Genomic DNA, 16117 nt, shown 5'->3' with positions numbered 1-16117 from the left:
GTAGAACACAAGTGAGAAACATGCCAAAATCAATTACTCTGATTTTAGATTACAGTAGATTCCACTTTTCAAATTCACGATGATACATCATGCTAAATTAAACAGTGGCTATTGGCAGCCAATAGACCATGTTTTGCTGTAACAAAACAACTATCTTAAATACAATTCTAATGCTCACATATGCTTCAGAAACTTTGCCACTAGTAAGGGATACTAATAAGCTGATTGCCTTTGAGAGTAAGGTACTCCAGAGAGTAATAGGCCCTTGTTGCAAGGAAGGAGGTGGAGGAGAAAGTATAACAATGAGCTGTATGCCACATGTAGAGCCAGCTATTGTAAAAATTGTAAAGCCAATGAGACAGATGGGCATTTGAGATGGATGGTCGATTCAGATTGCCAAAGAAAATACTAACTGGAAATCCCAGAGATCAAAAAGAGCACCCGAGTGAAAACGAGGTGGGTAAATGGTATCAAAGAGCAGGTAAAGAGAATGGGACACATGAATTAAAGAATTAGCATGTAATCTGAACACCTTCCAGAAAAATTTTTGAGGATCCAAGGTCCGCAATGGACTGTAGACCAACAGAAGAATGTAATGTAAACATGAATAATGTATGTGAACATTAGGGAGACATTTAAGCCAAAACACAGGCAGAAAAGCAAATAGAAATTTAATTTCGTGTTTGGAAATTTAACGAAATGTGGATAAATAATCCCTTTCAATTTTTTGGAAATTTACACAAAATTCCCAGTGATTTTATGATGGAATTTTCTTTTATTCAGTCATCACTGCACTTCATAAATATTCTATTTCTATCTCCTTCCTTAATCACAGGGGTGTGTGTGTGTGTGTGTGTGTGTGTGTGTGTGTGTGTGTGTGTGTGTGTGTGTGTGTGTGTGTGCGCGCGCGCGCGTACACTAATTTTGTGGTTTATAATAAAGCCCCCCATATGATTTTTCTGTAATCTCTATTCCTCTGTAGTAAAACACAAGTTCACACACAATTTTGTTTTCTTTTTTACCTTCAGAATACACAGTTCTGCAATTTATTGTCTGTAACTAAACATCAGTTTGGTTTCTAAGTTGATAGACATGCTCTTTAGCCAAATTGTTTCGTGACATGCAGGCACAGCGAACTGTTTCACGGTGTGGAGGCACAGAAGTAGCCAAGTGTGATCAATGTCTAAAGCCAATGATTTTATTTCAATAGTCATATTTTGTCATCGGTAGTGCAGTGTGAGTTAATTAGTGTAGTTTCATGCCACTGTTATGACCAGTTCACCTCATTAACTTTTTTTAGCTACATGTGCATTTGCCAGAGATTGTGGCCTATGCTAAATCACGATGAAGGCATTCATGACTGTTCACGAACAGCTTGAAGCTACAATGGCCACTATCTTCCAGCTTTATACAGCCTTTGCAAGTTGCACTGGTGGGCAGTTTCCCATTAAGCTTGACAGCTAGAGTTTTTGCTGATGTGGGCCCTGAGAGAACCCTGGTCTGGCAACGAACAGTCACCTGATGGCAGTTGGCTGGACATGCCAAAATATGGAGCTGTTTTGCAATAAAGGTAGACAGCTAATGTCAAATACCAATCACATACCATCACCACCTAGGTTTGAGGCATAAATGGGATAACGAGAGAGCCAGCAAGCCTTGCCTGCCCTGCTTGTGCGATGATCTCAATCAGTCTGGCCATCTCCAGAGGGAAAATAAGCTGTTATTAGTAAGCTTTTTTAATAACAGGTGCACGAGTGCCCTCTTGGGGAAAAGGTATCACACGAGGAAAATTAACTGATGTACACTCTTTGTATTCCAGGAAGAATTTTCCATCCTGTGGAAGAGGTCATTCTGTGAGCAGTCAACAGCACATGTTGCAGATCATTGCCCCCTTCACACCACATACTGTCACTTAAGTTCCAAGACCAGTCCCAGTTCTGTCTGAAGACTGGCAGATGATTTAAAGGCAGCATCTGCACAGCCATCAATTTACAAAATTTTTTTAGATGATTATCAGGGCCTGTTGGTCTGGAGCTGCTGAAAGGTGGTCAGAGAGAGAGAGAGAGAGAGAGAGAGAGAGAGAGAGAGAGAGAGATCTTGCTGGTTCTGTAAAAAGATCACCTGCAGATTCCTTGATCTACATTAGACAGTGTAAACTTGTGAAGTCACTAGAATAGCGCATGCACCATGCACTGGGAATGACCATTTGGCTAAATAAGCAAGTTTGAAGTACACTTGGGGTGTTTTAGATTTGGCAAAACCGAGTCCAGGTATTTGTCAATTACATGAGTATTCACAGTCGAGTTCCAGAGCTCATGTTTAAAGTGAGCAACTTTGACTCTTCTATCTGCTCTTATTGCAGCTCTGCAGAATTATTTTTATTTTACTTATTTTTCAATTTGCATGCACTTTACTAATTAGTATGCAGGCAGTAAGTGCTCAGATATTTTGAAACCTTTGCTAACTTTACTCCATTTAAATTTTTTAATGAAAGCATTTTTCATGTGCTGATCCCAGTGACAACTAGTTTTACTGGGAATCTGTTACTTAAAAGATGTAACTAACTTTTTACTGCAGTTAAATTTGGCAATTAATGTTTTAGCTTGTATGTATTTATGGACTTAGTGACAGCACTCAGTAGGGAGACTGGCATCCTAAAGTTTCAGTAATGAACTTCAGTGTATGTGAAACTAATTATCTTGCGAGATAATTAACACTAAAGTCCAGGAGTAGCTACATTGCCCATTACAGATTTTGCCTCTTTACTTGTTGGATTCTAACCTTTACCATTATAGTTCTGATGACCTGATTTTTAAGCACTAGTTGACACAGACTCCATCTCCAGACCCACAGCAGTCATTGGACCAATGCCTCTTTTTCAAACTCTTCAGTGTCCAGAACTTCTGTAGACTGACATGTGCACTGTCATCATTCTTATCATATAGCTTTACAAACAGAGTGCGATCCTGCATTGAGACAGTCATGTCGAACGTTACAGACGTGAAAGGAGGAAAAGCCGTGTACCTGGCGTGTTTATACTAACTTCAATGGGTCGTGCACATGACAGGTGTTTTCATTTATGTATTCTGACACATACAGCACCATCTATTGATCAATTTTTACAGTATTTTTTCTTTTGCCATGTGTTTTCCATCTTCTCTGATAATTTGATGTCATTCTGACCAGCAGTTTGAAAGTTTGATTATAATCACTCTGTACATGTGGGCCCCATGCTGTTGTGTATGTGGGAGACAGGAGAGAGTGGAGTGACAATTTTTCCATCACTCATTGGTCAGTCACCACTTTGTTAGACTACAGTGATCTGGTACACTAAGTACTACACATTTTTAAAATAGTCATTTTTAGTTAATAAACAGTCAGTGGTTCATTAATTTTGACAACATAGAAATTCTCTTCTAAATGTTTCTGCCACACTAATTTTATTAAATCACTCTCTTGCATTACGAGTGAACAATTTAATAACACTTCTTTCTTACCTGATGCTTATCAAACTCTTTGCTAAGAAGTGTCTGTGCACCAAATGCTCTGATAGTGCTGAGTCCCTGGATAGAGGCATTTAAATGTGTGAATATTGGACTCCGAGCTGCAAGAGAAAGTTTTAATAATTGCAGTTACAAAAAGTCAGACATTTTGAAGATCTAGTATTTTTTGTTTTTACACAGTAGCATAATAAACTGGAAATGTACTCACTTATTGCTTCCAGTCTCTTTAAACTGCCTGCAGTTGAAAGGAAGAGTTGGCGCATAATACAACCAAAAACTGCAAGTAAACATGTAGGAACTAGCAACCAATAATTTACAACTGCTACCATGGTGACAACTCCAAGAAGTACCAGGATGATCTGAAAATTGGAGCTGAACAATAAGTTTTGAAACAATAGATTTCACTCACTTTTTGAATGTGCCACCTATCTACTCACATGAAAGCATTCCATAATAGAAACTGGTAACTTCTCATCAACAATTCCCATGTCCTTTGAAAATCTGTTCACTATTCTGCCTGTAAAGAAAATTAATTATTAACCTTGGAAGAATATATTTTGTGTGAATAATAAATATATTTTGCATTAAAACTGTTACAGACTATGATAAAGCAAAAATAACTAAAACCAACCTGAAGGATTAGCATTGAAGAAACGCATTGATGCAGTTAAGACACTCTTGAACATGTTGTTATGCAGGCACATGGAAGCATGAATTGCAAACCAAAAGAATAAAAATGAACGTCCAAGTGTTGACAACAATGTCCCAATTGTCAATCCAGTATAAATGTAAGTGCATGTGAATGTATCTAACCAAGACACTTCTCCAGTTTTGTTTCCAGTAATAGTAGTATTAGTAATGTATTGCTGCTCCTCATTGTTTGTCCTGTTGGAAAATCATTAATGGTGAATAAACCTTTTATGTTAAACATTTTTTAGACAATAATGATTAGGATATTACATGGTGCTTAAGTGGTTTCCTAGTCTAACTGAAGCTAAAATAATTATAGAAGAAGTCCTTTATATCATCATTATTTCAGTGAACCCAATTACATAATACTTATGACCACTATAGTTTTGCAATTTTAAAAGCAGATTGTGCACAAATAGGTTGTTTGCCACACCATGTAGGTAAGTTGTTATATTTAGTAATTATATACAATTTTAAGTTTTATAATTCTACACTGTTAGACATCAGGACACTAGGTGATATATTTTACACTAAATTCTTACATAAAGTCGAATTCTCTGTTTTCATTAATCATTATACTCTGATTTATTAAGCTCAGTATTATATTTTTAATTAAATTATACACAGGTCCAGAATGTTTATATATATTGTGGATTATTTATAGCCTGACAAAGTCAACTGCATGTTCATTTCATGTTACATTGGTGTGTGTATATTCTAATGGAAAGTTAACATTCTTTGTAGGTGATTATAAACGTATAAACTAAGTACTGCCATACAGTGTCTGGTACATAATTTATTGGTGTAAATATTCTAGCTAAATATCTGCTCAATACAAAATCCAAGAAATGTTTCCGATTTACTGTCTTCTCCAGTGTTTTTAATTTACATACCTCTTCCTCTTTTTTAAGGAGGAATTTGCCTTTAATTTGTCAGTGAATCTGTTTCTATTGGAAGATTATGTTTTAATTAACCCAGTTTATGATCTTGACGGAGCATTACATCACCCGCATAAAATACTGTGTCACAAAGCATGGTAAATTTATACCTGCAGTACTGTAGGGAGACAAACACACAACTGTAGGTAACAGAGTATCATAACAAAATGTTGTATCAGGAATTTATTAATATTTCTGTTTGAAGAAGGGTTAAAAACGAATACTGCATTATTCTGTGGAAGTATGACTAGTCATGCACACAATGCAAATGATGTTTGCAAATATTTTGAGGAACTCACCAATATGCAACCCAATAATCAGCTCCACTTGTTATAATGGGAGTGAGTATAAATCCTATCAAAACCACAACACGTAGGAGCCAACTGCCACCAGCAGAAAAGTAGGCATTATATACAGTGGCTGATAAATGACCCAATGTTCTCATTTCAGACTCAGGTAAAGGGTAATTTGCCATATCCATTGACCTCATGCTTTGCTGTAACCAAAATTGAGAAATCCTTTAATGTATGCTCAACCATTTGATAAGACAATAACAGTGATAAATGTCAACTTTAGATTTTATACAATCACAGCAGTGATCCTTGCTGAACACTGAGGAATTTGTCATGTGATCATGATCTGATAAAATGTGACTAATTAAACTTATCCATTGTGATCACTGCAGGAAACACTAATGTATCTTGTGTATTAATTATGATGTGATCACTTCAAGTTAACATACGTTGTGTGGACCTCACTTGGCAAAATGAGCTATGTGGTAGAACTAAAGCAGATTATTCGTTCAGTTCTATACATCCTATCAATCATCTCAGATGTTAAACAAGTCAATTTGTATAAAGATAAGCAATCCATGGAAACTATCTGCTCACAACATCAACAAAATCACTGGACTGGTGAGTACTATTTCTGCTTATGCCATCCAAATTTAATCTAGTGAATTAAAAATAAATTGCTCAGTGCTGTTGTATCCTCAGTTATTGTTATAAAGCTGCATGACAAACAACATAAATAGGACTTAGTAGTACATATGTAAAAATATTTTCATTGGAAAATACCTTTGTAATGAAGTAAATATTAAGCTCCTAATACAAGAAATAGCAGCTACACAATAAAACTGAAGTGGGAGCAACTTTTTCATAGTAGCAGCTTTCCTACTAATTGACTCATTTATATGGCTAATTAGTTTCATGGTTCACAGATCATATGCATAATACATCTTAAAGATGTGGACCAAGCCATTTTGCATTGAATTATGAAAACATGCTGAAATTTTTTATTATTAAAGATAACAGTAATAGGTAGTCATCTTCTGAAGAGGAGTTGTCAACCAGAAACTTTCAGTTTGTTTTCATATTTAACTTTGTTGTGTGTCAGACATTTGATCTCATTAAGTGTCATCAAAATTTTTAATTGCAGCATTTTACACCTCTGTTTGTGCTAAAGACAATCTAAATGTGAAGTAATGAATGTCATTTTTCCTTCTGAAATTTTAATTATGTACGTCATTCTTGAGCTGGAGTGGATTATTTACAACAAATTTCACAAGGGAATAAATATACTGTGAAGCTGTTATCAGAGTGGCCAACTCAAACAGAATCTACATGATGATCAAGGGCGAGCACCACATTATTCTTGCAGCACATTTTTGAGCCACAAAGACTTTCTTCAATATGAGTTACCCCAGAATATTATTCCATATCATGATATTGAATGAAAGTATGCAAAATGTCAACTTACTGATTTGTGTCTCCAAGATTTTCAATTATTCTAAGTGCAAATGTGGCTGAACTAAGTTGTTTTAGCACTTACACAATGTGCTTTTTCCAGTTTATCTCTCTCTCATCAATACAGACACCTAACAATTTTGAAGTTTCCTCCCTATTCATTATTTTCTCACAGTAAGTTACATTGATCATTGGCGTAGTACCCTTGGATGTGCAGAACTGAATATATTGTGTCTTTTTTAAAACTGAGGGGGGAGACCATTTGTAGAATACTAGTCAATGATACATCTAAGAACACTGTTCACCATTCTGTTTCTGTATGTACGTTTGGATTGATTACAATATTTGTGTCATCTGCAAAAGGAACTAATTCTGCTTGTTCTGTATTACATTGAAGATCATTTACATAAATGAGGAACAGTAGTGGACCTAAGATTGAGCCTTGGGAAATCAAACATTTGATTTTGCTCCAGTCAGAGTAATTTCCCTGTATTACATTGTTGAATGAGTACAACCTCCTGTATTCTTTTGTTAGACATGACATTGTACGTTGTTCGGCTATACCACAATTCCCATAAAACTTCTGCTTATCTGCAAGAACATTGAGATTCACACAGTAAAGTGCCATTGACAGGTCACAGAAAATACCAGCTGATTTTATTATTTAATGCTTCTAAAATTTTGTTAGTGAACATGTCAATAGCATTCTCTGTAGAGCAGCTCTTCTGTAATCAAAACTGTGATATACTGAGGATATTATTGTTGGTCCGGTGAGATTCTGTTCTCTGTTATGGCACCATCTCAAAAAAATTTGGAATAAGTCAGCAGTGAAACAGGTCAGTAGTTCCTGATACTTCTCCTGTCACCTTCCTTATAGAAGGATTTACAGTGACATATTTCTGTCTATGGAAAAAAGCCCAAAGTTAGTGATGCATTTCATATTTCAGATAACATGGCTTATTGTATGGAAACAAGTAATTAGTACTCTCTTGGAAGGAGCATAAAATCCAGATGAAATTTTATTTGAGAGAAAATATAATTTTCTTTATTTAAGGAGAAGATTATGAAACTTTATTTAATTGTATGAGAATTTTTTAAAAATACTGCTGTAGTTTTTCTCTAACTGCTTGTCCCTGTGCTTTCTACTGTATTTAAGAAATAATTATTAAATTTATTTGCCATCTGTGCCTCAACATTTATAGCCCATCCATCAGTGCTATAGCAATTTATTGTGTTCTGTGGCTGGTTGTCCTGCCTCTTATCAGTACATTTGATACAGCTTTATGTCTGTTGTTGGAATAATTATTTCTGACATTATGTCGATGTTTCTTGATTTCTTAACTTTTCATTGTAATTGAGCAGTTTTTGTAGCAGGATCTCTTACCTGTTCTTGCCAACAGTCATTTCCATTTTCTTTTCACAAGATACTTAAATCCCTCATATTAGCATTTGGTTTATTATAAATTTCATTCTAGGTCATCTCTTGTAAACTGTTCTTAAAACCATTTGTCCTGGAGTCAATTATTCTAACTGACTTCCACTGAAGAGCACCCATACTGCAAGGCACTACATTATTTATCCTAACAATGCATCATGATCAATTATCTCTTTGCTTTCAGCTTCATGAAAGAAAACATCAATTAGGATCCTACTGTCTTTATCCAACTGTGCTAGAAAGTTCCTTACTAAGAAATTGTAAGTTTCCAGATCATTTTTCCTATCACAATCTTTTAAAAAATCTACATTGAAGTCACCAGACTTACCTGTTTGTTAAGCAAAGCAAGTGTAGTAAGGAATCCAAATTCCTCATGAACAGTATACAGGATCTGTATACATTTACAATTTAAAGTGAACCTTTTTTCAGTAGTAATTCACAAGCATACACTTCTGAGTGCTGATCACTACAAAATCTTTCCCAATGTTTTTGAATTTTGGTTCTGTATTAATATACATAACAACTGTTAATCTCACAGTAGTTCTACATGAGTGAGCTGCTAGAGCCAAATCTCATGTAATTTATGCTACCCTGTGGTTATGTGGTTCTCATTAAACACATGATGCATTTGTTATCAGAGGCCTCCAAATTTTCCAAACAGACAAGAAGCTCTTCTATGTAATTACCCAGTCCTCTAATATTCTGGTGAAATAAGCTAACTACTTTTCTGAGCATTCTTGAGCATCCTGTGGGGCATTCTTGTTATTTTGACTTCTTTGACAGGGTGCCTGAGTCCTGATCCTGACCTAAAAGAGTACCCCCCCAGACCCAAACAGCCAGAGAGATCTTTCTTTGTGAGATTGTGGCCCCACATGCATTTTTTGCAAAAATGCTCAGCCAATCCATCTTGCCCTCTCATTTGTTGCTGTAGGTAGTACATCCACATCTCTCAGTGGAAGCAACAGGCACTGCACACACATGGGATTTCACTCAAGTCAGCAGCAGCCTGCTCAACTGTGTGTCAACATAGCTTACAGCAGTGTTAACTCAGGGCTGGTCATGGCACTACAGGACCACCACAAAACACCCATTTGTGCATGTTGTTGCTACTCCTGTTTCATCCAGGTCACTCCTAATGCTGTAATTAATGTCCTTAGCCAGACTGCTCCCCACTCCACTTACTACAATAATCTGATGCTCTGTATTTAAATGTTTGCACAAATTCCTTATGTCGTCTGTCACCTGGAAAAGCCTGGCACTTTGCTTCACAATATTGATGACCTGGTACCCTGTTCCTAACTTGTCCTGTACCATCTGGCCTACACCCCTCCAATGGTTACTACCTAGCAGGAAGACTTCTTCCTACTCTTACTTTGAACTGACCCCACAGCTGGATGAGGCTTTTCCTCTTGTACTTCAAGTAACAAGTCAAATTTATTCACTACTGTAAGTGCTGCATGTTCTAGTTCAGCCTGAAGTGCACTAGTCTGTTTCCTGTTCAGCAATTCTGTTGTCTTTTGCATGGTCTACAGTTCCAAGGAAGAGCCTTGTCAGGTTTCCCACTACAGTCAACCACATGTGAAATTCCAACCCACACTATGCATACCACTCTCACCAACTATTCTTTGGCAACAGCCACATTTATCATGCATTGCATCACAGATTACATGTTTAAAAATGGAATTAAAGCAGTTGACACTTTTCATTACACGAATTTTCATTTCAATGAGCCACAAAAATTATGCCTACAGCTTAGCACTTCAAGTGTATGATATAATTGAGAAAGTTAACCAATTTTTCTTACAATAAGAACCCTGCACTCACTTAACTGCAATATCTTAATTAACTTATTCACAACAGACTAACTCTTAATATATGCAACTGTAGGTAAACAAACTACAAGTTCAAATGTTTCTAAATCAAAAACAAGCATTTAAGCACCTACTGGCATAGATGTAACTAGCATCAAGCACTATAGTGACATTTATTAATACAGTCAACAGATCATGCTTCCATGATATATTTGTCTCATATTTATGTGTACCTGACTTGTTTCACATACCCCAAATGTTCTCTTTCTTGATGGGCCAAGAATATGAAAGAAAGAAAAAGAAAGAAAAAGAAAGAAAAAGAAAGAAAAAGAAAGAAAAAGAAAGAAAAAGAAAGAAAAAGAAAGAAAAAGAAAGAAAAAGAAAGAAAAAGAAATAAAAAGAAATAAAAAGAAATAAAAAGAAATAAAAAGAAATAAAAAGAAATAAAAAGAAATAAAAAGAAATAAAAAGAAATAAAAAGAAAGAAAAAGAAAGAAAAAGAAAGAAGCTGTTTTCATCTACTTCCTTAAATTTATTCCTCTTCAGGCAAGTGAGATTAAGTTATTTTACCTCATGTGATCGACCTTGAACAGAATCTTCAAATAATTCAGTCAGACCTCGTGTTCTTCCCATATCACCTGCAGCTTCTTCCTTTACGAGTAACTTCGCAAAGTCCAAGCCAGTGTTTTGTAGGTCTCTGTATGAACCTTTTGCTTCTATTTCACCCTGAAATGATAATTACTGCTAGCACTATGAAGTTTTTTCACTATGAATTATCTAAAATTAATTTGCAAGATTATGTCTTAACAGACGAGCATTACTTATTAGTTGTTAGCAGCAGCAGCAGCAGCAGCAGCAGCAAGTTGTATAAATGCATCCTTTTATAATTTATAATTTAAATTTATCTCACAAACAAATGGTTAGAAGGAATTACAGTAATTAAGAATTAAATAGTAAAAACTAAGCAAAGGATCCACACTAAAGTCAAAGAAACAAGAATGGAATGTTAAAGAATGAAATTTAAGTTTACCTCAATGTGAAATTTGCCTTCTGTTATATTCCTAACTCCAGTTTCCTGTTGCTGTTCCAACTTCATACTTTCCCTTTCCATACATATACAACTGATGTTGGTCAACATTTATTTGAATGATAAAAAGACAGATATAATCTTTTATATGATTAACAAAGGAAGCTATTATTCAAAAAAATTGTTCACATGAATAAGAGCATTTACTTTTCTGAAATAAAAATTATTACAAATGAATGGCATTTTAACTACAAATTTATCTACTGCTCCAGTTCATCATCATTTCTGTGACATGTACATGTTTATTTTAAGTCAATTTTCTGAACTTTTCCAAACATATCAGTTTATTTAATTATTTACTTGTTATTTGACTGTAGCATATTAAACTACATTCCCAGGTTCCAAACAGGGACCAGTTTATAATACCTTCCAAAAATTACCTTGATTTTTAGGGCAATGATTTAATCCTTTCAAACAACAATCTTATACAGAAGGAAAAAAATTGAGAATTCAATTCCACTAGTTTGTGGTGAATAATTTTATTGTGGTTCGAAGCCAGCTTCACCATCCAAACCCAAAGACAACAGCTCTTAAGTCTTCTGTAACATCAGTGTAGAGCCATCAACAATAATAACCTATAATACTTTATTTTGCTTTCTGTACATCCAAAGCTTCAGCAATAAGGGTGGATTATGTTATGAACTATTTATACACCCAAACCCAGTGTGTCTTGATTTTTCCAATCACAAAGCCCTACATGATTGCACAAACCTGAAAGAAAAATTATTCAATCTCTCAATGCCAAGGTTTTTTATGCAGGTGGTAATGTGGATACGAATAATTTAACAGGCTTAAGGATGGTGCAACCTGACTTTACATTTTCTCACTGTTTAAGGTGACAAAAATCCTGGAACCTACAGGAGGTAGAATTGTAGACCATCGGGTCTGTAATCTGAAAGTTACCTTCTGAGCCACCAGGATACAAAATATGACCACTGCCCACTGCAATGTTGTATGTTGTCTTGCCTAGTGTTGCTGAGGGCACATGACTTAAGAGAATATGAGCTGAGCAGAGATGAATAGGGGATCGTCTAGCAACTAAAAGTGGTGCAAATGCAGAAATCCTTTGTCTTGAGTGACTGACAAAAGCCAGATTGTAGCCCAGTGCCTGGATGTCACAATATCAAACAGTGAAACTGATTGGCTGTTTGCATGCTACTGTCTTTAGTGTCTATGGAATGTGATTAAAGAAGGCTGAAACCATGAGTAGGCAACAGGAAGTTTGATGTCCATATCTTATCATAGAACATAGTGATCAGAGGCTTGCCCACACTTTATAACAGGATAGGCTGTGATCTGTGGCATACCTGATGTACTGTGCTGGTGCAGAGCACTAGTGTGTTGATGCAGAGCACACTGTTCAGCACACAGTGTTCCATGTTGACTTAACAACATCAGTTTAAATTACAGTGAGCACGGGATGATCAAGATTGTAGCACTGAGTAATGAAATCAGTGTCACTTAGACGAACCCTGTTTATTGTTAACCTGGGTTGATGGTCATGTTCAGATATGCTATCATCCAGGCTTACAGCTGCTCAAAACATGCAATGCGCCATGGATCAGGCCAGTAGGAGCAGTATTACATTATGGGGGCATTCACCTGGGCTTGCATGGGGCCTGCAGTAGTAATCAAAGACACCATAATAACTGTGGACTACATAAACATTATTAATGATCACCTTATGGTTGATGGGTTTCCAATGGCAAAGGCATCTTCCAGCAGGGTAACTGGACATCATAAGACCGGAATCTTACTGCAATGAGATTTGAGGAGAGTGACAGTGCAGTCATGTTTATATCTTTCTCATCAAATTCAGCTTATCTGAATCTGATGGGACCCAACAGGGATGATGTTAGGCACCAGCTTCCCATAAATTACGGGAAGTGTGTGAGCTGTGCATAGGCATCTGGTGCCATAAACCTCTGGAAACCTATCATATACTTTTCAAATCCATGGCATGCAGAATCACTGCTGAATTGTGTTCAAGAGATAGACCAACACCCTTTTAACTAGCTGGTCATAATGTTTTGACTCTTCAGTACACACTCCTGTAGAATACCTTAGTAAATTATCTATCAAACAAATTGCAATGAGCCACAGGATTATAAATTTCTTATGTTTAATAGTTTTGTTTGAGAAGTAGACAGAGAAAATGCGATATTCTCTGTTATTCACTATTTAAGTTACAAATAATTTATTTATTGGTGAATAGTCTATGTGAAATTAGATAGAAATTAATTTAAATAATTCCCAACTCTGGTTACAGCCCTTCCCTCTACTTACTTTCATTACAAGATGCACACATTTCTAGGTATGATCTAAAAATGATGAATGATTATTAGGAAAAAAGTAGTAAGCTTACATGAAATTTGATGTAATCTCCTTCAACGTACTGTCCTTGGCTAGTAATTTACTTATCTGAACATTGAACCCACGACAAAGCATTTCTGGAAGGCTTCTTTTGGAAGGGGCTGCTCTGCTGTGACCACCTCAGTGTCAGAAATGGCGTCTAAACTTTCTCCTTTTAACACAGTTTTAATTTTTTCGAAGAACCAGAAGCCACAGTGCTAAATTTGGAGAGGAAGGCAAATGTGGACCAGCTAACCCTCTCCAGCCAAACGTTTGTGAATAAAAAGGGACACAACAACACATTTTCATGAGGAGGGAAGCTATTGTCCTATTGTCCTATTTTTCAGATCTTTTTGTGCATAATTACATGAATAGTGCAGCGTGCTTTTGTAAAATTTACCTTTCTTCTCCTTTGAATGAACTGATCTTACTAGTATCTCAAGAAATAATGAGCACAACTGATTTTCATTGACTAACATGCCTTTTTAGGGTTTTAAATTTGACTGGTTTTCTATTGGGAACTCTGAATTTTCACCTAAGGGCTATACCCATTGGCCCACCTTTCATCTCAAGTTGCATTTTTTGACATTAAGTCCAAGTCTAAATGAAGATGGAATGAAGATGGAATGAAGATGGAATGAAGATGGAATGAAGATGGAATGAAGATGGAATGAAGATGGAATGAAGATGGAATGAAGATGGAATGAAGATGGAATGAAGATGGAATGAAGATGGAATGAAGATGGAATGAAGATGGAATGAAGATGGAATGAAGATGGAATGAAGATGGAATGAAGATGGAATGAAGATGGAATGAAGATGGAATGAAGATGGAATGAAGATGGAATGAAGATGGAATGAAGATGGAATGAAGATGGAATGAAGATGGAATGAAGATGGAATGAAGATGGAATGAAGATGGAATGAAGATGGAATGAAGATGGAATGAAGATGGAATGAAGATGGAATGAAGATGGAATGAAGATGGAATGAAGATGGAATGAAGATGGAATGAAGATGGCCCAACTGTGTGCAAACTCAATTTTCTTTCCTTTCCTCGCTCAAAATTCTGGGAACAAATTTTGCACTTGTCTCAGTTTCAACTGATAGTTCGTAATTGCTTGCATGCATCTGTACAAAAGATTAAGTTTGCTGAGCTCTCCAGTAACTAGCAATTTTTGCAGATTTTCTTTGGTTTTCTCAGCCTGGGCATCCCAAATATTGCTTACTTTCTACTGACTCATTTCCCACTTAACTCGCTCATACAACTTGTAAACAGTCTTTAGAGTTACAGCTTTGTTACCATACACCAATTTCAACATTTCACAAGTTTCTTTAGCACTTTTTTGAAACTTTAAACAGAAATTTAACTTCACACATTATTCAAAATCCATGATACACGAGATATACAGTAAATGCAATCTCACTCTTGCGTGTCTGGACGATGGCCAAGAATTCAGACCGTGTTTCAACTTGACGCTGCCTGTCTCAACATATCAGGCTATCTGAAAAATTACAACAAATAGTTTTGGTGTCAACAGTTGCCACTGAAAAAACATTCACTGTATTTTTTATCACATCTTGTACATTCTGTGAAAGGAATGGTTTAGGTCATGACATCTGACATGCAACCACTTTTCAACTTTTGTCAACACAAGCAAGTAATCAGTGAGGGTAAATGGGTACCTCACAGTGTGAAACTCCATGGCAATGTGTGTGGCAGTCTGGTTTTGTTGGATATCCCATTTTACTGTTTAGGCAGTTATTTAATGTTCCAGTCTGCCATGCACCACTTCCTCTGTGTGGTCAGCAGCAGTCTATTCTTTTAATATTGTTATTCCATCCTGAATTTTAGTCTACTGTAGCCACTAGTGACTAAGGGCAAGTCAAAGCCCTGAGTAAACATACTGTTTTCTGACTGAATAGTGTTGTGGAGTGGGTCTGGTGGTCCAGTCTTACCATTCGTTTTCTGGTCTGAACGTGTTTGCAGACTCATTATTGAAAAGCACAGCTACTTCATTTTACAAGACATGGCACTGCTTCAAAAGAACTGTGTAGGATACAGTGACAAAATTTTTAGATTTGTTTATCACAACATTTTACTGAAATAGCTTTTTAGGAATTATTTTGTATTCATTCAAATTGCTTGTACAGTATAGTAATGAACTGTTTTTGAAAACCCATACTTACATTTCGTAATATTAAAATCTGATCTGCTTGTTTTAAGAACTGTAGCTGATGAGTTACCAACACACAAGCTTTATTTCTCAATAGACCAGAAATGCAGCCATCAAATAAGTGCTTACTGACATGAGCATCAACTGCTGACAGTGGGTCATCTAGCAAATAAATGTCTGCCTTTCTGTAAACAGCACTGGAAAAGAAATAGGTAATTTTAGACAAGTATTTGTATTTTCATACTATTCATCATATTGCAAGATAAAAAATTATTAAATTTATGAAAACCATCAGATCTACAGCAGAAAAAATATAATGTTAAAACCAGGCTGCATAATTTGTCAATACACATTTTACATCAAAACAAACATATTACAG

General features: G+C 35.9%; 1 protein-coding gene across 1 annotated transcript in view; it reads right to left on the bottom strand.

Moving 5' to 3' along the window:
* Positions 1 to 16117, bottom strand: part of LOC126149332 (ATP-binding cassette sub-family C member 4-like) — a 109652-nt gene that overhangs the window by 45612 nt on the left and 47923 nt on the right. Inside the window, exons 12-18 of the mRNA XM_049915808.1 lie at positions 15752 to 15935; positions 10693 to 10848; positions 5431 to 5627; positions 4135 to 4388; positions 3941 to 4020; positions 3712 to 3862; positions 3498 to 3604 (exon numbers count right to left, since the gene is read on the bottom strand). Of these exons, the coding sequence (XP_049771765.1) occupies positions 3498 to 3604; positions 3712 to 3862; positions 3941 to 4020; positions 4135 to 4388; positions 5431 to 5627; positions 10693 to 10848; positions 15752 to 15935 (1129 nt within the window). The remainder of the gene's footprint in view (positions 1 to 3497; positions 3605 to 3711; positions 3863 to 3940; positions 4021 to 4134; positions 4389 to 5430; positions 5628 to 10692; positions 10849 to 15751; positions 15936 to 16117) is intronic.

This window comes from Schistocerca cancellata, chromosome 2 (assembly GCF_023864275.1).
Source record: "Schistocerca cancellata isolate TAMUIC-IGC-003103 chromosome 2, iqSchCanc2.1, whole genome shotgun sequence".
NCBI classification, from domain to species: Eukaryota; Metazoa; Arthropoda; class Insecta; order Orthoptera; family Acrididae; genus Schistocerca; species Schistocerca cancellata.
This window is presented reverse-complemented; position numbering and strand designations above follow the sequence as displayed.